Source organism: Lontra canadensis, unplaced genomic scaffold, assembly GCF_010015895.1.
Source record: "Lontra canadensis isolate GAN:19392208 unplaced genomic scaffold, GSC_riverotter_1.0 scaffold110, whole genome shotgun sequence".
In the NCBI taxonomy this organism is placed as follows: Eukaryota; Metazoa; Chordata; class Mammalia; order Carnivora; family Mustelidae; genus Lontra; species Lontra canadensis.
Window position 1 is genome coordinate 2771870 of NW_022631104.1, and position 21801 is coordinate 2793670.

Genomic DNA, 21801 nt, shown 5'->3' on the forward strand with positions numbered 1-21801 from the left:
CAGGGGGCCAAGGATGACCATTTTGGAAAGGAAGTTCGGTCCCTGGGTTCTCGTGGGGCTGACATAGCTCGGCCAGCACCTCCCGTCATCCTCAACCCTGGCCTCCAAGGTCAAGGCAGCTGGAGGATCCCCACTAAATGGGAGAATGAGCCAGGCAGTGCTCTGGCGCAGGGCTGGGAGACTCTATAGCCTAGCAAAGCCCTCACCCAGGGGACTCTCTGGTTGGGTCACCAGTTATGGCAACAGAAAAGCCATGGGATGGATTCCCCTGCCACCAGCGCTGGAGGGATGGAGGAACATTTCCCGGGTCCGTGGCCGAAGACACAGTGACTCTGGCCAGAGAGAGGCCGTGACCAGGGTTTGTCAGGCACAGAATTTGACTCTGGAGGCAGAGGAGGTAAAGGGGCAGGATCCAAAGTCCGGGGAAATGGGACAAAGGGAAGGGGTCATTGGGTGGCTGTGGAGAGAGAAGTTACCCATGACTGAGCTGAGGGCCGCACAGATCTTTCTTTCTTTAAGATTTTATTTATTTATTTATTTGAGAGAGAGAGAGAGAGAGAGAGAGAGAGAATGAGCCAGGGGGAGAGGCAGAGGGAGAGGGAGAAGCAGGCTCCCTGCTGAGCAAGGAGCCCTATGTGGGTTTCAATCCTAGGATCCCAGGATCATGACCTGAGCCGAAGGCAGATGCTTCACTGACTGAGCCCCCCAGGCGCCCCAGGATTCTATTTCTAAGGGCTTCGGAGCTGCAAGGGAGGACATCAGACTCCCCAGATTGCTATCTGCATCGGTAATCCTGCAACCACAAACCATCTAAAGTCAGCGGTGGGACCCAGGAAAGTGTATTTCTCGCTCAGCTCCTGGCCCAGGCCGGGTCAGCAGGGGAGCTCTGTCCTTCTCCCTCCGAGACAGCAGCTGATGGCTACGCCATCTCCACGTAGGCTTCTAGAACAGCAGAGACAGAGAGACAGGAGCTCTAGAGGGTCTCACGCAAGTGACTAAGTGCCCCGGGCCGGAGGGGACCCACATCCCGCGGATCCCTTCCCCATGGAGCTGGTTGACCAGAGCTCGTCCTGACTCCACCCAACCACCAGAGGCCCGGAGACTGAGTCTTCCCCGCGTCCAGAAAAGTAACCAGATCCTAGCGGCAGCGCTAATAACTCCCACACCCAGAAGCTGGGTTCTCAGGGTTTGCAAAGCACCTGCTTTTTTCCTATCGGCCCTGTGAGTCTGGATATCCCCTCGCCTCCGGATGGGTGACACACTCTGGGAGATGAAGGCAAGAAGGCGGGGCCTGGCTAGGCGCTGGGTTGAGCTGGGAGGCCCCTGTCTTCGGAACAGACGGTCCAAGATCTCGCTGCTGCTCCCTCCTCCTCCCACCCCCTCCCACCCCAGCCACACACACACACACACACACACACACACCCCAAAGCAAAAATGAAATGGGAGCCAAATATATTGGACTTTATTAAATTCATTGGGCTCAAGGACAGGAAAACAGCAGGGAGGGGACAGGACAAGGGCTGGGGAGGGTCCCCGCACACACCCAGACTCCCTGGCCTGCAGCTAGAGGTCCATGGAAGCTGAGCTCTAATCCTAACCCTCCCCTTAAAGATGCTGATGGGGTCACCGAGGACCCCAGAGCAGACCCAGGGCATGCATCGTTTCTTGACCATTTTCCAGGTTCTTCCAGAGAGGGAAGTTAGACTGGTCGGTCCTAGGTTTGGAGGAAAGCTGGAGGGAAAAAAGCGACAAGGTAAGAGGAAGAGTTTGAAGACGGGGGTTACAGGAAGGGGGAGCTCAGAGTCCCTGTGGGGTTCCCAATGGGAGGAGGTAGGTTCCCACAGGAGAAGTTAGGAGCCTGCCCCAAGTAGAGCACGGGGTGATGGGCTGCCTTTCTCTCGAAGGACCTGCTGTGCCCTCAACCTTAGGCAGCGGCTTCTCACCGTGGACGCTGCTGTGCGGGTCCCTCACCGCTCAGGGCCCACCTGTAGGAAGCTAGCGCCGCCCTGGGTGGAAACGACCCCAGGTGCAGCGAAAGTCTGGCTGAGCCGGAACGAGAGGACCCTGACAAGCTGGCCCTCCTCCTGTGCTGGCGCTGGAGCCTTTCTTCCAGGGCTGGGAGAGGAGGGGGTCAGATGGACACGCTGTTCTCGATGAGGGGAGGGTCCAGGTAGGCGTAGGGCAGCTCCAGCCCCTGGTTCCGCTCCCGGATCTCCCGCGAGATCTGGGCCAGGCGGTTCTGGAAGGCGGCGATGCTCCGCCGAGGGGCCTCCTCCGTGAAGTGCTCGTCCGGGTAGGTGCCCAGGGGCCGCTGTTAAAAAACCCAGGGGCGGTCAGGAGGACATTGGGGATGAGATGAAGGAGAGTGAAGGACCACGTTGGCTACCGCACAGTCACGGTGGCTCCAAGGGCTTCACCCAGAACAGCCACTGCAAACTCAGACCATCCCGGAAGCCACTATTCCCCACTCCGGGGAGCTGCGCAGAGCGGACCCGACACCCTGCAACCCAGCGGGGGCGAGCGGCAGGAATGGTCAGCCTGAGGCTAGAGCTCCCTCTGCTGGTAACCCTCTGCCTAACAGTCCTGCTCGGAGACCGTTTCTGCACCGGGAAGCCAGGCCTTGGACCAGACATCTTTAAGGGTCCCCTCCAGGGGCGCTGGAGGGCTCAGTCTTTAAGCATCTGCCTTTGGCTCAGGTCATGATCCAGTCCTGGGATCGAGCCCCGCGTCGGGCTCCCTGCTCGAGGGAAAGCCTACTTCTCCCTCTTCCGCTGTCCCTGCTTGTGCGCTCTCTCTCTAGCAAAAAAATAAAATCTTTAAAAGGTGGTATGGGAGTTTCACTTTACACTGAGTGTTCATCAGTAATGACTGTCCGTACTTCCCAAATGTTTCTTTCACGTATTGAGATGATTATATGGTGTTACTTTATTGATGTAATAAATTACATCGTTAGATTTCATCAGGGTGAACCGACCTCTCATTCCTCTCATTCCTAGAATAAACGAGACCTCAGTGTGGCATATTATTGTCTTACTATGTAGTATTGGCCTTCATTGACTAATGATGTATTTTTAAGATCTTTGCAGCTAAGTGGAACACGTTTATAATTTCATTTTCTTAATTACAGCTAACACGTTGCAAGCCCTTGACATGGACTATCATGACAGCGCAACAATCCTGTTAGACAGGTGCTCTTATCATTCCCACTTCACAGATAAAGAAACTGAGGCTTGGAGAGGCCTGATTACACATCTAGGGTCACACCGGGGGAAGATCTGGGACTGGGACTTTCTACCAAAGACCCACTTCCCTTCTTAACAGCATCACCTTGGCCGGCGGCAGTTATCAAGGGTCCCAGTAACATGATTTGGGGAGTGTCCACTTTTTTTCCATACTTTAGAGAAGTCTGAGTGACTTAGGAATGACTTGGTCCTTGAAGGTTGAGTAGAACCCCCCTTTGCAAGAAGGGGGATCAGACCTTTTACACCTTTTTCCATTTATGTGTGGTTTTCATCTCTTCTGGTGTCAATTTTTCTTTATCATTTTCCTAGAAAATCATCTCTTTCACCTCGATTTCCAAAACTGCAAGTCGTGTTTTCTTTTAATTTCTTCAACCTTCTCAATTATTGGCTGTTTGCTTTTCCACCCCTCTCAAATGTTGTACATTGGTCTCTCTCTCGTCTCTTGTCTCTCTTGATTGGGATTGTCTCTGGTTTCTTTATTTTATTGGTCTTTTCAAAGAATCAGTGTTATGTCTTATTTACTGGATTGACATCTAACTCCTAAAATGATAGGGTAGGGGCACCTGGGTGGTTCAGTGGGTTAAGCCTCTGCCTTTGACTCGGGTCATGATCTCAGGGTCCTGGGATGGAGCCCTGTATCAGGCTCTCTGCTCAGCAGGGAGCCTGCCTCCCCCACCACCACCACTGCCTTCCTCTCTGCCTACTTGTGATCTCTCTCTCTCTCAAATAAATAAATAAATAAATAAAAATAAAACGATAGTGTAGCTGTCCAAAAAGCAGAAACATGGAACATGGAAACACAGGAACATGACAGGCTGGGTTAAAAGCCTGCGTACTAGCTCTGTGACCTTGCGCAACGTACTTAGTGTCTCTGAACCAACTTGCTTAGTTTTCTTCCCTGTAAAATGCAACTACCATTTGGGGTGCCTGGCCAGTTCCACTGGTGGAACGTGTGACTCTTGATCCTAGGGTTGTGAGTTGGAGCCCCACGTGGGGGGGGTAGAGTTTACTTAAATTTTTTTTTTTAAGGGGGCACCTGGGTGGGTAAAGCCTCTGCCTTCAGCTCAGGTCATGATCCCAGGATCCTGGGATTGAGCCCCGCATCGTGCTCTCTGCTTAGCAGGGAGCCTGCTTCCCCCTTTTTTCTCTCTGCCTGCCTCTCTGCCTACTTGTGATCTCTGCCAAATAAATAAATAAAATCTTTAAAAAATTTTTTTAAATCTTAAAAAAAAAGGAACTACCACCTATTGAACACCTATATGTTGGGCACTGTACTAAGCATTTTAAACAAAGCTCCTTACTTACTTCGTATTTTAAAATAGCATACATAAGGTATCTGATTTAATGACTGAGACATGCTGGATCCCCAAAGAGCAATAGCTACTGTTACTGTTGTTTTTGCTATTGTTGTAATTTTCTAGGTTAGACCCCCCCCACCCCGACTGGCTTCTAGGAAGGAGCCCTCCACCCTCAACCTCTTGCCTATCATGCCTCACCACCGTGAAGTTGTGGTTTACAGTAAGGAATATACACTGGGGGGGGGGGGCCACCTGGGTGGCTCAGTCATTAGCGTCTGCCTTCAGCTCAGGTCATGATCCCAGGGTTCTGGGATTGAGACCCACATTGGGCTCCCTGCTCCGAGGGCAGACGGCTTCTCCTTTTCCCACTGCCCCTGCTTGTGTTCCCTCTCTCGCTCTCTCTCTGTCAAATAACTAAATAAAAATCTTAAAAAAAAATAAAAAAGGAACATACATTTGGGCTTCCTCCCATCCCTGGCACAGAGCTCCTAAAACCCTTATAATTTTGTAAGCATTTGAGTGTTAAAAATATCTTGTTATCATAATAAGGCCCTTTTAACCACACCTGAGTTTACATTTCATTTGGTGACTTCTGGAAAGCCCCTAAGGATGGGGGTGGTTGCCAGGAAAGCCAACCTTGTAATTAGAGGGTTGGAACTTTCATCTCCAACCCCCAACCTCCAGGGAGGAGAGAGGGGCTGGAGGTTGACTTAATCCTCAGTGGTCAAATGATTCAATCAATGGCACCTAGGTAACAAGGAGACAGAAAAACCCTAGCAGCAGGGGACTGGAGAGCTTCCCAGGTGATGCACATGGGGAGGTATGGGGAGGGCGGGGAAGCCAGGGAGGGCCAGTCAGCCCTGCACCCATTCCCACACACCTCGCCCACCGCATCTCTGGCTGTTCGGAGCTATGTCCTTTTATAATAAACCAGTAATCTAATAGGTAAACGGTCTTCCCTGAGTTCTGTGAGCTGGTACAGCAAATGACCAAACCTGGGCCTGGGGGGGGGTTGTTGTAGAAACCTCTGATTTTTAGCTGGTGGGTCAGAAGCACCTAGGCTTGTGGGTGGCATCAGAGGGGGTTGGCATCTTGTGGGACTGAGTCTGAACCAATGGGACCTGACACTCTCTGCACAAAGAGTGTCAGAACGGAGTTAAATTATCTGACACCTGCTGGTCCCACACGCATTCAGTGGCTAGAAGGAGTGAGTGAAAGTATTGGGAATAGTAATATTCTGCGAGTAGACAAAAAACAAAACAAAACAAAAAGCAGAGTGTTTTCCTTTATAATGAAAAAAAAAAATGAACATCTCCAAGTCCTTGAGAAATGGGACCAGAAAGGAGAAGGATCCAGAGACAAGTTCCTGGCATAGTAATTAAAACTTGTTAGGAAGATAACACACATCTGCACCAAAAGGAGTCAAGCATGAGAAATTACATTCCTGTGACGTCACAGGGCTTGTGCACAAGACCAGGAGGGCAGAGGCGGGACAGATGACCCCACGTGTTAATAGAAATATTGGTAATTGGCGATCAAGGAGCTGCTCTCCTGACCAAGCCGACCTGACAGCCTCCTTGCCTGCTTCTGCCTAGAACTGCCCCCTCAACCATCCACACAGCCACAGAGGCGCTCTTGCTAAAACACAGATTCAGCCATGTCACCCCGGGGGGCTTAAAGCTCTTCAGTGGTTCCCTGTCCTCCTCTGAATGAGCACTGTGCCCGCACTGAACCATTTGCAATCCTACCAACACACCAACGGACTCACCTTCACTTCATTTCACTTGGTTGTGTCCTTCCCCCTGCCTAGAAACTAACCCTGCCCTTCCTTTGTCTGCCAAGCTCTTACTTGACCTGCAGGTTTCAGCTTTGATGTCATTTCCTCCAAGAAGCCTTCCTGGGTTTGCCCAGACTCAGTCAGGTTCCACAAGTCCCCATTCTCACCTCTGTTACGAGACTAAGCTCATGAGGATAGGGTTCATATCTGCCCACCAATGTCTGACACATTGCAAATGCTCATGAAGTACACATTTGTACATAAATGATTCCTACAACACTGTGATGCCCTTTTTCATGTCCCTGTGTGTCTCCTCAAGTAGACTGTTGGATTCCAGAAGGCAGGAAGGTCTCATTCAGCTTTATATGCCTGGTGCCTGGTGCCATCTTGACATGTAGGGAGTCCCCAAAATAACATGTGGTGAATATTTAGATAAATGGATGGAAAGTTAATGGATGAATGGTTGGTGGATGAAGAAGTGGGTGGAAGGATGGATGGATGGATGCATGGATGGAAGGATGGTTGGATGGATGGATGGATGGATGGATGGATGGATGGATGGATGGATGGATAGGTGGATGGGTGGGTGGATGGATGGATGGACAGATGGATAGATGGATGGATGGAGGGAGGGAGGGAGGGATGGGTGGGTGGATGGATGGAGGGAGGGAGGGATGGATGGATGGGAGGATGGATGGACAGATGGATAGATGAAAGGATGGATGGATGGATGGATGGACACATGGGTGGATGGGTGGGTGGGATAGATGGATGGATGGATAAACAGACAGATGAGTGAGTGGATTGGTAAACTGGCGAATTTGATAGACATTGTGTCCCAGCCACTAAATTGGTGTTTGTTCCAATGTATGTCTTTGGGGATCAACTATCATTTCCTAAGGAAACCAAGGAACCCAAGCAAGCTCAGCAATGGGCATAAATGACAGCACTCAGTGCCCAAGCCCCCCTGGAACAGTTACCACCACGGTCACTGCCCAGGCCCTGTAAACCTCCACCCCCATCCCATCCCATACCCCGTACACACCTGATCTTTGGGCTCCTGGCTGACCAACCAGAAGAGGAGAAGGTTGTTACAGGTGACATTCACTTCTGGGAGGGTGTCTAGGTAACTCTTCAGGGTGGCAGTGCCCTTGGTCTGGGGTGGAGGCTGCCTCATGGATGATGGGGTATTGGGCATCCAGGCCCCAAAGTCATGCTGTAGAGACCCCACCCCAGTTGAGTCAGCTGGCCAGAGGGAGAGAACCAGCTCCTTCATCATTCCTGATCCTGCTCCTACCATCCCACGTCTCGCAGTTAAGAAATGAAGGGATGGAGGAAAGGGAAGAGGGAGGGGGTACAGGGTAGAAAATTCCAGAAGTGGGGTAGGAGGCTCACCCTTTGTCACTCCCCACCCAGTGTTCCTGGACTAGGTGGAGTGAATCACCAAGGAAGGAGCAGAACCAAAGAGCTGGCATGCCACCCAGTGCGGCCTGATACTCCCCTTGGCTGTGTCCTTACCAGGACAGGCCCTATAGGTTTTCTTCCCAACAAAATACCAGCTGGAGTCACCATTACAAGCCTGAACCCCACTCCACCCAGACCTCATCCGACACTGACCCTTCACTCCTCCACTCCACCCAGTCACCACCCAACCTCAGCAGCAATCGTAAACCCACCCCAACCCTGACCCACCCATGCTCTCAACCCCAACTCTGGCCTCACGTCCAGGGCTGATCCCAGCCTTGCATAGCCCAGTGCCCCCCAAGCCTGCCCCCTGCCACCTCACCTGCCCACTGTTGACAGCGGCGTGTTGGGCGGAGCAGTTGAAGATGACAGCAGTGAGGAACTTCACCAGCTCTCCTGGAGTACACAGTCGGCGTGGGAAGCCTGGGTGTGGGAGGAAGGGAAAAGGGTGTGGAGGGAGGGGACCAGATTCCTAGGGGCAGCTTGGGGCTGGGGCTCACTGCAAGGGGAGAGTGAGGACGAGAGGGCTGAGCATTTGGCCACTGTTGTCTTTTGACTAGGATTAGGTCTGGGCTGAGGTTAGGGACGGTCGGTCATCACCAAGGTTTGAAGTCTCTGAAGGGGGTGAGGATAGGAGCTATCTTCTGGGATCGGATCAGGAAATGCCCAGCCAGCAGAGCTCACGAGGAAGGAGCCAAGTTCAAGCTGACAGCCAATCTGGCTCTTCTCCCCACGTCTATCTGCAGCCCCTGATAACATTTAATGATCTTTTAAGATTTATTTATTTGTTTATTTGATAGAATAATAATGGGGGTAGGGGCAGAGGGAGAGGGAAATGGAGAGAGAGAATCTTCCCATGGAGCGTGGAACCTGACATGGGGCTTGATCCCGGGAACCCCGAGATCATGATCTGAGCTGAAACCAAGAGCCGGATGCCCAAGAGACTGAACTACCAGGAGCCCCAGCACTTAATGATCTAATTCTACCCAGTTCACCAAGACTTGTCCAAACACCCAATGGCAGAACGTCACAACAGCTGGGCTTAGCAACAAAGGCAGGTGACCGGAGTGCATTACTCATAAGTTCACAGTGATGGAAACAGAAGGGGGCTCCAAGGCCAGGGCTTGGCAATCCGAGGAGAGCCCAGGCAGGGCAGAAACAGACCCTGGGGCTGAAGCGCTTAGGGGAGGCATCCCTGCAGGAAGAGAAGAGTGGGTGAGCTCTGGATAGGAAAAAGATGACAGAGGAAGAAGGCATTTTCAGGCTCAGCTCTGAGTCCTCTCCTCTCTACATCACTGCTCTCATCCAAATCAATGGCTTTGACTGCTTCCCACAGGCCGATGACTCCCAAATTCACACCTCCCGCTCCGCCTGGACCCTGAATTCTAGATGAAGCCATGGGCATAATTGCGGGTACCCCCTGATGCTCCAAGATGGGTGTCTGTGCCACCTCTCAGACAGCTCACCTGCAAACCCTGATGCTTGGTCCCCTCCCTCGCACACTCCCCAGACCCGTCCTGCCCACTGTAGTCCCATTTCAGTGGCTCTATCCAGTCGCTCAGACCACAGCCTGGGTGCTCTTTCCTGTTTTTATCTCACGTCGCACATATCGGGCAATACTTCCAGAAACCAATCCTGTCTCACCACATCCTGGTCTCCATCATGTCGCCCCCGCATGAACCCACCTGCTTCCACCCTTCCCCCCCGACAGCCAGAGTGACGATCCTTTAGAATCATACATCCGATCGCGTCAGCCCCTTGCGAAAACCAGTTATTCGCAGAACTAGCGCTCTCACTTCCTTCAGCTCTCTGCTCAAACGTCACCTCCTCCGAGAGGCCTTCCCGGACCACCTAGCTGAAATAACTCCCTCTATCTCAACGGGCTGTTTCCTTATCCTGAACGCTCCTAGCCCACCCCCTGACATATTTGTTTGTTGATTCTCCAAATCTCCCTGCCAGAATGGGAAGCTGAGTGAAGGCCAGGAGTTCCATCTGTCATGGTCACTGCTGAACCCCGGCCGCGAGAACAATACTTAATACTGAGAGCCCAGTAATTATTGGTCGACAGGAGTGAATGCCTAAGAAGGTAAGAAGGCAGAGCCGAAAGGAATGAGGCATCAGCAAGGCAAAGGGGCAGGGAGGGTCCTTATTGGAGGCGAGGCCTCAGCATGGGCCAGGCCACGCAGTTTCTGGGGAAAATTTTGGAGGACGGTCAGGGTGGTGGCCCCACAGACCAGATGGGCGGGCAGCAAGAGGCTGGGAATGGTGAGTCCTATAGAGAAGCAGCTGCCACACTATGGGAAACGGGATGGGGTGGTGACAGGGGACAGGAGGACGACAAGAGGAATTGGTCACCCAACCGGATTTAGGCAAACAGGAAGACAGAGTGGGAGCCAAAGATGGCTTCAGAGTTCGCAGTCGGGATGCAGAGCCGTGGGGGAAAGACCAGGCGTCTGACTGGGAGTCCCGGGGAATTTTCTGGATGTTCCCTTCGCAGTAGATAGTCTAACCTGGAAGGGCTGAGATTAAAAGGCCAAGGAAGTCAGGCCCTCTGTGGGAATTTTTCTGTAGCTTCTGTCGTTAATTTGTTCCCCATGAAATATGGAAGCAAAAGTCACACTGATTGAAGTTAATTAATGAGTGTGCCTTGCCTTGAACTCCGATAAGCTTGCAGAGTCAGAGACAGGTTGAATAAAGTAAGATAGGAGAGTCATCCAGCAGTAATTAGACCCCTGGCTGCCCCAGGTCTTAAATAAGAGACAGCCCCAAAGAGGAAAAAAAAATGCTCTGGGCTAGGGGAGGAAGCCGTCAGGATCAGGTCAGCCCAGGATTAACAGTGGGCTTGCAAAGCAAGGGGAGGTTCATCCTTTAAAGATCCAAAAGGGGGTGCCCGGGTGGCACAGAGGGTGGTGCCGGGGGGGTGGTGCCTCTGCCTTCAGCTCAGGTCATGATCTCAGGGTCCTGGGATCGAGCCCTGCATCCGGCTTTCTGCTCAGCAGGGGGCCTATTTCTCTCTCTCTCTCTCTCTGCCTACTTGTGATCTCTCTCTCTCTGTCTAATAAATAATAAAATCTTAAAAAATAATAATAAAATAAAGATCCAAAAGGGTGTGCCTGGGTGGCTCATTTGGTTAAGCGTCTGTTTCTGGCTCAGGTCACAATCTCAGGGTCGTGGGATCGAGCCCCGTGTGGGAATCCCTGCTCAATGGGGAGTCTGCCTCTCCCTCTATGGGTCCATATTGGAGTTTATCGTCAATTTTGTCGAGCGTGATGACAGTATCATGGTTCCGTAGAAAAACATTTTTTTGGAGTTGCCTATTGATTTGGAGTAAAATAGGAAATGGGTGTAATTTAAAAGACTTCAGCAATAAACAAAAGCAAGAGATTAATCAAATGAGTACTTGTTGAATCTGGGCGGTGGGCAAATGGGTGTTTGTTATGTTATACTCTCTACTCTATGTTTAAAATTTGTTGTTTAAAGGGAATAAAGAAGTCTCAGAACCTGTAGCTGGTAGTTTTTGTGTGCTGGTCTCAAGGGTGACAACGAGACAGCAGTGAAAATGGAAAGTTCTTCAGGGAATGGGGGGCAGGGGGTTTTCCAAGTCTGGAATCAGCAGCAGAGGAGACATGGGAGAAGGGATCACTCCATTACAGGAGGGTAGAGAGGAAACAGACCCAGTTGGGACAAGCCAATAGTTGGGATGGGGTCATGGCAGAGGCCTGGGAAGAAGTGGGAAGCTCAGAGGATGTTTCCTCCCTAGGGCTAAGGGAAGATGTTAAGGAAGGGAGGATGGTCTGCTGAGGTTAAGCAAAGGAGGTGGAAGAGGGGGCCACTGGAGTCGTGTCAGTGGGTCTCAAAAGCCTCTCGGGCAGTGTCAGAAGAAGAGGGGACGTTAGTGTTAGGTGTTAGTAGGGAAGAACCAGGCAACAGCAGGACCACGTCATTCCATGAGGCCAAAAGAAATGAAAGAGGCTGGTGGATAGAGGGCCACCTGGTGGGACAAGCATGAGGAAGTACGAGAGAAGGTTCCAGAATCCTCAAACTCTGAGGCAGGAGACAGCTCCTACCACGTGATGGGACACATCCACCTAGCTCCGCAGGCAGCAGTGAATGGACAGGCTCAAGTAAAGGTCAAGGAAGAACCAGAGGGTCACAGAGCAGTGGCCGCGAGCAAGGACTTCGGAGACCGTGAGAGCCAGCTCTGGATCCCACCTCTGCCCCTATCAGCAAAGCCTTCTCTATGCCTGTTCCTCATCTGTTCAGCGGGGCTAATGATAGGATGCACTTCAAAGGCTTGTCCCTAAATAAGAACCAGGTAACAGGTGAGGCCAGAGGGAACACCCGGTCTTTGGAGCTGGTGGGTGGGGGATGGGATACCTGAGCTTTCCCGGCCCAGGAACGCCCGAGCAAAGATCTCGCCGACCCAGGCCTGCAGCTCCGAGTCTTGCTGCACAGACACATTGCTGGGGTAATAGTAGCCCACGATTTCTGAGACAAAGCTGCAGGAAAGAGATGCTAGTGCCAAGGGGGAGACCTTGGGCCTGGGCCTCGCCAGAAATCCAAAGCCCAGTGCCACTCAGGCTGGAGAGAGCCAGACAGCCAGTGTCCACCAAGACCCCACCTCAGTCCAGTGGGAGCCCCCAGATCCAGAGGGAACCCGAAGGCCCACGTTTGGGGACTCCTGAGCCATGGGTGCTCTGGGCCTCCTTCCCACCCAGGGGTCTGGGAGTGGGAAGTGCACTGAGGAGGCCCCGGCCCACACCTCACTGTTGCACCTGCCCCCCCCCATTCCTCTGGACTCCCTGTTCTCTCCTTTCTCTGCTGCTGTGTTCATACACAACCCAGCCCCTCCCAAGCCAGCAGTCATTTCATCGAGGACCCCAACCCCAATTCTCGCCCTGGGGGAGCTCCCTGCGGGGACCTGAAGCACCCACGACCCCCAGCCCCAAACTCTCCAGCCTGCATGAGAACAGGGGTCCACACTGCCCTGCCCCCGCCCCAGCCAGGAGGCCCTGGTGGGGCCAGACTGGCTACAGGGTCCTGGGCCCGCGCCCCGCACCTCTCAATGGCCGCCCAGATCCTCAGGCCGTCGTCCCGGTAGTGGTAGTTGGGGATGGCCAGGACGCCGCGGGCCCGCACGCTGTCCGGAAGGCAGAAATCGGTGTAGGTGAAATGGGCCAGAGCCGTGCTTATGAGGTAGAGGAGGCCTTGTCTTCCAACCGAGGTGACCTGAGAACACGCAACACAGCCCGGCTTGGGGACTTGGGGACGAGACGAGGCTAGGGACTCAGCCCTAGGGGTGTTAATCTAGGAGTCCAAGACACGGATCAAACCCCTCTACGGGGACTGACGCGCGCCTCGGAAGCGGCAGCCCTAATACATGCATGGGAGAAATTCCTTAGATATCGGGTAACTGAAAGAAAGCAGTGACGCCGGCGCAGGGGCCGCGGGAGGAGCGATCCTGGGGGGCTGCCCTGACCACCTCCGGGAGACTTCGGAGGCCTGAGGGGGCGAGGCCCGGGTTCGTGGGCGGGGCAAGTCGAGGGAACTGGCGGAGAGAGGCGGGGCTTGTGGGATGGGGCTGGCAGGGACCGCGAGGCGGGATTGGGGGCCGAAGAGGCTTGTGGGCGGGGAAAAGCGTCCTCGGGGCTGGGCTTCAGAGGCGGGGCGCGGGGGGCTGGGGGCGGAGGCCGCACCTTGTCCACCAGGCCCTCGGGGTTGAGCAGCGTGGCCCGCGCGATGGTGTTCACCTGCAGCGTGTAGCGAGTGTGGGGGAGCAGGAGCTGCGGGCGGGATGAGCGCACAGGAGCCGAAGGTCAGGGGAGCAGGCCGAATCGGCCCGCCCGCTCCGGCCCCCCCCCCCCGGGGGTGCCCACAGACTTTGTAGATCGGATGGCAGAGCGGCAGCTGGCGCAGCGTGGCCATGGCGAAGGCCTCGCACAGCAGATGCGTGCACAGAAAGTGCGTGTTGTTCTCGTGCACCAGGAACTCGGAGTTGCGCACCCACGTCTTGGCCAGCAGCCAGTCCCAGTAAGAGTCCGTGGGCAGAAAGATGGGGCTGTCGGGTCCGGGGGTCTGGCTGAGCTGCGCCCCAGAATAATAAGGGGGTGAAGCTCAAGACTGCTAGCGTGCTCCTGAGCCCGCCCCCGCCTCCTGCCCTGGCCTCCCGCCGGGGCGCTCACCTGGATGGCCAGGGGCACCAGCGCCCCCTGCGGGTTAAGCCACAGCAGGCAGAGCGGGGCGGCCACGTACTGCGGGCGGCCGTTGAGGCAGTGGACGGGGGCGTCGGCCAGGATCCAGTAGTCGGCTAGGAAAATGTTCCCCCTCTGGGGGAGCACACAGAGGCTCACAGCGCCCTCCGACTCGCGCGGCGCTGCCCTCTCTGTCCCCCGCCCACTCCCACCCCAGCCGGGGCCTCAGTATGCTCGGTGCCTGCGCTCCTGGCTAGAGTTCGGTACCCCGCCCTCCCCAGAATGTCCGGAATGAGGTCCAGCTGAGTCCCTGGGTCCCACCCGCGGAAGCTGGCGTCCTCTCCCAGGCCCCCCCATACCTGGTCCTTCCTGCTCTCTCAACTCAGTAACCCTGTCAGTATATCCCACAACAAGAAAATGACCTGAGAACCGACTGCCCCATCTCCAGCCTCCTGGAGGCTGCCTGAGGGCTTGACTGCCCCAGAGAGACTGATGATCATCTCCCCCCATGCCCTCCGATCTCCTGGTCTCCATGACTGTTCTCTTGTATCCAGAGGCACTGCCTTCCTTCCACCTGTCCTAAAATCGCTTTCTTTGGGCCCCAGCACTGTGGATCTTGGAGGCCCCAGAACACAGTCAGGGTCTTCTCTTCCATGCCATCCCGCTCACGTGTACCATCCCCCAAGCCTCCCTCAGGCTCCCAGCCATGCCCAGCCCCATCCAGCCACCCTCCCCATCTTCTCCAACCCAAAGGTGCAGGGCAGGCTGCAGACACAGCCATCCCACCGCTCCCCACCACGCCCATCCCTTGTTAATAATGGCAACTCACCCACCTCTAGTTCTGTCTGCAGGCAGGTGTCGGGTCCCAGCAAGGGGGCCACCATGTCATTGGTGACGGGCAGCTTGCTGGGCAAACTGGAGAGGCAGTGGAGCATGACGGGGTTGACGCCGTTTAGGTACTGGTACCCGAAGAAGGGGTCCTCGCACCAGTGCTCTGTAACGTACTCTAGGGGGCAAGACACGGGGCTGCTTGGCCTGGAAACCGCTTCCCAAGATCCAACCCTTGACCGTCTCCGCGGCAGGGAGAGTATTTCTCTGGTCCTCACTCCCCTATTCCTGTCCCCTCCCAGAGGAAGGGGATGTGGCATGAGCTCCTAAGGGGAATCGCCCAGGAAACCAGGAGCCCCTCGTCCTGCAATCCCGCAGTGTCTGTGAGAGGGCTGAAAGAGAGCCCCTTCCCAGGATGGGGCGGAAGACTCCGAGCATGGGCTTGGGGGGAGGACGGACATCTGCCTGCCTCTGCGCACCCGAAATGACCGTCTTGTGGCACCAGAAGATATTCCGGATGTCATCCAGCTTCTTCCAGGAGCCCTTGCGGTCCAACAGCCCGCGGAGCTTCATGCCCAAGGACCTGCGGGGGAGGGGAAGCAACGGTGGGGTCTGGGGCTGCCTGGGGCACTGTGCCCCCCAGCCTAGAGGCCTGGAGGGACCCGACCAGGTCAATGTCCTGATCAGAGGTGCCTAACATTGCGCCCTCGAGAAAAGTCTAGTGGCCCACCGAGGCTCTGCAGGGGTGAGTCCATATGTGAACACCCAGTCTTCAATGGAGCCTTGGCCTTTCTCTAAGATTCAATCTAGTCACGGACTTTCGCCAGCCTCTGTCTGGCCAGGACGCCTGCCACCAGCGGTCCGGACCAACCACAGCCTTCTCGCGACCCATCATAACCGGAGATGTACTTTGCACACCAGACTGGGGGGGGACCATGCACTCTTCACTTTGTGGGTGTCTGTACTGTTTGAATTTTTTGGAGCTGGGCCGTCCTCTCCACCTTCGATCAAACCTAGCCAAGACACAGTCTTGTGTGCCTTGTGTCTTGTGAACAAGACACAAGCCACGGAGCACAGCCGGACGCCACGTAAACACACACCTTGTGTGTATCTTCCACAAAAACGCTCCTCCTTCCCTGCGTGACACAGTAAATCCACATCCTCCAGCCATCCTCTATTGCACATAACACCGTGGGCCCCTTAGGGCCAGGAGTGGCCCGGGCCTGACATACTGATTCATAATAATCACTCACCGACTGCACCGAGTCAAATGGAAGGGAACGCACCGCCTACCAGGTGGGTTTGTGGCAATCAGTGGGGGAGGGAGGCAGGGTACACGTGCTCAGGTGCCCAAAGGGTGTGGGCGCCATGAACTCACAACCCCAGGGATGACTTCCTGAGTGTCCCCCGAGCCGCTCTCGGTCCACAGCATTTGCCGAGCACCTGCTCTGTAAGGCCCCAAAGAGGGGAAACACTGGGTGGGAGCTCAGTGTTAAAGCAGAAAGCAAGGAGGGGCACCTGGGGGGCTCAGTCTGTGAAGCCTCTGCCTTCAGCTCAGGTCATGATCTCAAGATCCTGGGATCGACTCCCGCCTCTGGCTCCCTGCTCAGCGGGGAGCCTGCTTCTCCCTCTCCCTCTGCCCTTAGGGATAAGTCTTCTTATCAGTCAGGGTCTTGTTCTCTCCCTCAAATAAATGAATAAGTAAAGTCTTAAAAAAAAAAAAAAGTAGAGGGGCACCTGGGTGGCTTAGTGGGTTAAGTCTCTACCTTCCACTCGGGTCATGATCTCAGGGTCCTGGGATGGAGCCCCACATTGGGCTCTCTGCTCAACAGGGAGCCTGCTTCCCCCAACCCCGCCTCTCTGCCTACTTGTGATCTCTCCCTTTCTCTGTCAAAAAATAAATAAATAATCTTTAAAAGAAAAAAAAAGCAGAAAGCAAAGAGGCAGTAAAGGAGAAAGAAAGTATCTTCCTTTTCCAAGGGCCTGGTGCCATTGTCCCACACTGAGACCAGCTACCACCCCTGCCCTCCATGGATCCGAAGTGGCTGCCGAATGTGTGCCCCCCCGCCCCCTCTGCCCATGGGCCCTCCTCTGAGCCCCACACAGGCTGTCCTAGTGGTCTCCCAGGCCTTCCCTTGCCTAGACCCACATGTCCATCTGGGGACCAGCTCAGGGGACGCTGATCCCTCAGCCCTGCCCAGGCCTGAGGCCCGAGCCACCTGCGACCACCTTGTGCTCCAGCCCAGACACTCCCCGGCTCCCCGCTCACTCCACTCTGCCCTCTTCCTGCTAGTCCTTCTCCCAGTCAATCAGGCACAGAAGCCCCGAGGAGGAGGACCCAGCCCTTTGCCCCAGACTCCTCTGGGCCTTCTAAGGCAGTCCCCGCACAGATGGTCAGCCAAGCCTCTCCGTCCTCCAGACAAACCAACCTGACTTTGCCCAGGATTCGCCCTCTCTCTGCTCACCTCTCCTTTCCATGGCCCAAAGCCTGCCTCTGTCCCACCTGCCTTCCTGGGAGCCACCGGCTGGCCCCTGCTGGCCCCAGACTGACTCTGGACACGAGGGTTGATGGCACCCCCTCCAGAAGAGCCACAGCTGTGGACTCCAGCTGCTAAAGGCCCCTCTGGTTCCTAATTAGCTGTGCCACACATCTCCCTAGGGACACTGAGCTCCTCATGGTGGAAGATGACCTCCTAACACTCAATCACATCCACTGAGAGAGGTTTTGTGCTAGGTGTCATCTCACTCTCCCCCAGACCTACGATGCAGGCAAGGGTGTTACTGTCATTTTACAAATGAGGACATGGTTTAGAGGCCATGTGAAGACCAAGGTCACCCAGCTGGAAGGTGTGGGTTATGGGATCTGAACACGAGGTGGTCTGACTTCACTTCCTTAAAGCTTTAGGACCTGCCCTCCCTGTCCTGTTCAACACGGTCCCACCTACAGGGCCCAGGACCAAGCTCTGCACTGAGAAGGGTCTCGTTCATTTCATAGATTTGAGGACTGGAAAGAGCGGGGGTGACAAATGAGCAAAGAGGAGGTGATGGAGAGTCAGAGAATGGAGAGAGAAGGAGGAGACTGGGGACAGAGGGGGGAGAGCAGGGACAGAGAGGGGGAGATCGGGGACAGAGAAGGGGAGACCGGGTCAAGCTCAGATGAAAGTTAGGGTTACACGAGGGTCCTGATCAGAGCCAGGACCCCAAGGTTGGATCTGAGGTCAGAGTTAGCGACTGTCTGATGGAGACCGGGACAGAGTGGGGGAGACCGGGGACAGAGTGGGGGAGACCAGGGACAGAAGGGGAAGATTGGAGTGGATGAGGGAGACAGGGGACAGAAAGAGGGGCCAGGGACAGGGGCGGGGGGTGGGGGGGGACAGAAACAGAGCTGTGGATATGCCCGGCAGGGTGGAGGCAGAAGGGAGAGTGACAGGAGTGCAGGGAGGGCAGTGGCCTCACGCGGGGATGGCATTGAAGAGCAGGGAGGCTGTCTTGGTGGCCGAGTAGCGAATGTTGGGCTCCATGTGCATCAGGGATGGGAAGTCAATCTTCATGGGAAAGCCTGGCAGGTACCGATTCCCACTGCTGTGGAGGGTGGCGGGGAGACAGAAAGACAGACACCGGTCAGACGGACCTGCAGCTCACTCCCCTTCATTCCTTCCCTGGATCATCCCCTGGCTCCGGACTCCTGCCCGACCCAGTCCACTGGAAGCCACATCCCTGCCAGACCCTCGGGGTCACCCCCCCACCCCTGCCCATTCCGCCCCTCACTCTTGGACTGCCGCCACAGACCTCGTTCCCGGCTGTCTGGGCCCCATCGTCCCAGCCTTCAATTCACATCCCTCCACCTTCTTCCCCAGCCTGGGTCCCCCTTCACCTGTCCCCTTGGTCTGCTCGAGGTGTCATCTTGGTCAAGGCAAACTTATTGTCTGTCTCCATCTCCTCAAAGCTGCTGACGTCTATCATGCCGGGAAAGCCAGGGGCGTAAACTTTCCACCTTCCGGGGGAAAGAGGTCAAGGGTGGCTAGTCAAACGTAAGGTAAACATAGACTTCAGCTTTTTAAATTAAAACTCACATAAACTGGGTGCCTGGGTCATTGGGCATCTGCCTTTGGCTCAGGTCATGATCCTGGGGTCCTGGAATCGAGTCCCACATTGGGCTCAGGGGGAAGCTGCTTCTCCCTCTCCCACCCCCAACCCGCGCCATGCCCCCTGCTTGTGTTCTCTCTTTCTCTCTTGCTGTGTGTCTCTCTATCAAATAAATATAAGAATAAAAAAAAACTCCTAGAAACCATCCACTTTCTGGGGTAGGTGATGAAGAATTAGAATTTTCTCCCTGAAGACACTAGGCTTTAGGTGAGGGTAGCATTTTAGGATAACGCAAACGTCCAGACGGGTGCAGAGAGAGGTCTGCGTTGAGATTAAGATCATGGCTGGTTTGGGGGGGTCGCTGAGGCTGAGGCTGGACTGAGATCAGTCAAGGCCAGGGTCATGTCTGACATCCAGGGGCCATCAAGGACAGCTAAGGGAGGGGGATGAGTATGGATTCACTGATGCTATTGGGACAATTGTTGGTACTGGTGTTCTGGGTCTGGACTCCCGGTCAAGCTCAGATGAAAGTTAGGGTTACATGAGGGTCCTGATTGGAGCCGGCACCCCAAGGTTGGATCTGAGGTCAGAGTTAGCGACTGTCTGATGGAGGTTGAGATCGGCATAAAGGTGGGGAAAGAAGTCAAATTAGGCCTCCCTCACCGGTAGCATTCCTGTCGCCCCTGGAGTTCCCGTCTCCTGTGGTCCAGAAGGAGGGGAAGGGAGTCCTGACAAATGGTTTTTGCTGTGGGGAATGAAAAGTACTCATCATACACATGTCTTTTCAAACAACATATCCTCCAGGAAAGCTTGTCAGAATGCCCTAACCTTGAACCCAACCCCTCAGTGACAGGGATACCCCATGTTCTCCGCACATTCATCAGCAGAAGGGACTCAAGGAAACCTCACCCCAAAATTATAATGATCGTCCTAACTGTATGTTTGCCTCCTTTCCAGGACTCTTTGGGGGCAGAAATTATGTTTTAGTCATTTCGTGTATTCCTGGCACCTAGCGTGGTGCTCTGACACTGTGCACAAGCCCTGCTCTTAAAAAATGACTGATGCATGAATATATTTTGGGAAGCGGTGGATAGACGGAAATGCTAGGATAAAGAACCCGCTAGGGGGCTGAGATTTCACCTCTCATCCACACTTGCAACACTCATGTCAACACTTGGACCAGCCCTGGCCATGCCTCTTGGGATCAGATAGCTCAGGAGACGTGGGTGGGGGTCCAGAGGCTGAAGGAGCTCGAGCTCAGCATCCTTGAAAGGCCCCCCCAAATGCAAGGGCAAATCCTAAGAGCACGTCACAGGGACGTCGTCCACACCAGAAAAGCCAATAGTAGTCATCGGCGAGGCCTTTCCAGCTTCCGCACCTGTCGACACCCAGTGACTCTGCTCTCAGCTCAAGTCTGCTCTGGGCGCAGGAGAAATTCACTCTGGGGGAGCGCAGAGGGAGTCGGCCAAAAGCAACCCGGGGCTCTGTATGTTTGCATTTGTGTCTGTGTCTGTAAGTCGTGTGAGCGGCTAAGAGTGTGTGTATCTAGTCTTTGCATCCCCAGAGGGGAATACACTGCCTAGAAAATCCCTGCTGAAATTCCAGGGCTCTAGAGGCTCAATTTTGTTCAGAAAGCATCGACTTGGGAGCTCTGGGTCCCAGTTACCCTAACCCTAACCCCACCCCACCCGCGTTCCTTGCAGCGTGGGCTCCGGGAGGCCCCCACCCCCTGACCCCCACTGATGCCTCCTGCAGCCCAGGCCAGCCCCTGCCTCCTGCCCACCTGTTCCTGGTCGCAGCTCTATGGTGCAGTAGCCCTCAATCCACTGATAGCAGGGGAAGTGGGAACGGGTGCCGTCGGGGGCCGTGACACAGAGGCAGCTGCAGTACCAGGAGTCCTTGGGGAAGAAGGCGTAGCGCTCCTTGTGCAGACGCAGCAGCAAGAGCTCGCCCAGGTCCGCAGAGCACCGCACCTTGTACTTCTGCACCTGAGGGACCAAGAAGCCAGCAGGTGAGAGGGGAGGGACGGCGGGGGCATTCTTAGACCTTGCGGGCGTGCATCTGTGCCTGCTCTGGCATATAAACCAGGGGCCACTAAGCCACGCAGGGCCTTTGCATGAATTAGGAAAAGGCACCCCTTCATCCAAGCAGAAGTGACCACAGCTCCCAGAGGCAGGGCGACTGAGCAGAGTGGATCTTGGACCTCAGCAGCCTCCTTGGCGTCGTGGGGCCTGGTGGAGGCAAGCAGATCCCCTCCAGAGAAGAGGAAACCCCCAACTCACAGAGGGTAAGCGACTTGCCCTCAGCCCACCTCGGATGATGGGAGGAGCTAGGAAGCAGGTAGAGTTCTTCTAACCCCCAGCACCGCCCCCCTTCCTTCTTCACAGCCCTGCCTGGGTAGAATGGATGGGCTCCCCAGGAAAGCCAGAGACCAGAATAGGACGGTGAGGAGGTCAGCGCCTGAGTTCTGCAGGGTTGGAGGAATGACCTGGGGAATGACCCTCTCCTCCTTCAGGGTTCCCTGCCCACCGGGTCTCAGGGGTCCCTCCTCCCTCTCTCGCACTTACAGATCCAGGGGCAAAGTCCCTGCCCAGGCGATCCAGCAGCTGTTTGGGGCTCTCTCCACAAGTGCCCACCAAGGTGACAGAGATGTTGTCCAGCGTGCCAGCCATCAGGTAGGGACCTGTGGTCACACACACGCGGTACACGGCCATGGTGGGAAGGAAGGAGGGATGCCCCGGCAGCGGTGGCCACAGCAGCAGGCAGTCCTCCTTGGAGCAAGGGAGCAGCAGGCCAGGCGGGGCTAAGCTGTGGGGCTGCGGAGCCCCTGAGGAGGGAGCTAGGCAGGGGCAGGGAGGCTTCCCAGGGAAAGCCCCTCTCTCTCTTGGATGCTCCGGGGCTCGCTGGCCTCTCTC

The 21801-nt window shown here is 55.1% G+C and overlaps 1 protein-coding gene across 1 annotated transcript; it reads right to left on the reverse strand.

Moving 5' to 3' along the window:
• Positions 1–1678: 1678 nt before the first annotated feature.
• ALOXE3 (arachidonate lipoxygenase 3) lies at positions 1679–21649 on the reverse strand. Its single transcript, XM_032839942.1, has 15 exons — positions 21454–21649; positions 20670–20874; positions 19550–19631; positions 18675–18794; positions 18257–18382; positions 15280–15383; positions 14806–14978; positions 13964–14107; positions 13662–13865; positions 13478–13564; positions 12841–13010; positions 12159–12280; positions 8104–8204; positions 7363–7533; positions 1679–2311 (listed from the first exon to the last, which is right to left on the reverse strand). Exons 1-15 carry the CDS (start codon positions 21598–21600, stop codon positions 2132–2134), a joined length of 2136 nt encoding a protein of 711 aa, XP_032695833.1. The 5' UTR covers positions 21601–21649; the 3' UTR covers positions 1679–2131.
• Positions 21650–21801: the final 152 nt, after the last annotated feature.

Coding starts and splice junctions, on each gene's coding strand:
- ALOXE3 (XM_032839942.1), bottom strand. CDS start 21,600: ATGGCCGTGTACCGCGTGTGTGTGACCACAGGTCCCTACCTGATGGCT. Junction 13,011..13,477: donor CCGAGGGCCTGGTGGACAAG/GTGCGGCCTCCG, acceptor GCGTGTTCTCAG/GTCACCTCGGTTGGAAGACA. Junction 12,281..12,840: donor ATCTGGGCGGCCATTGAGAG/GTGCGGGGCGCG, acceptor TCTTTCCTGCAG/CTTTGTCTCAGAAATCGTGG.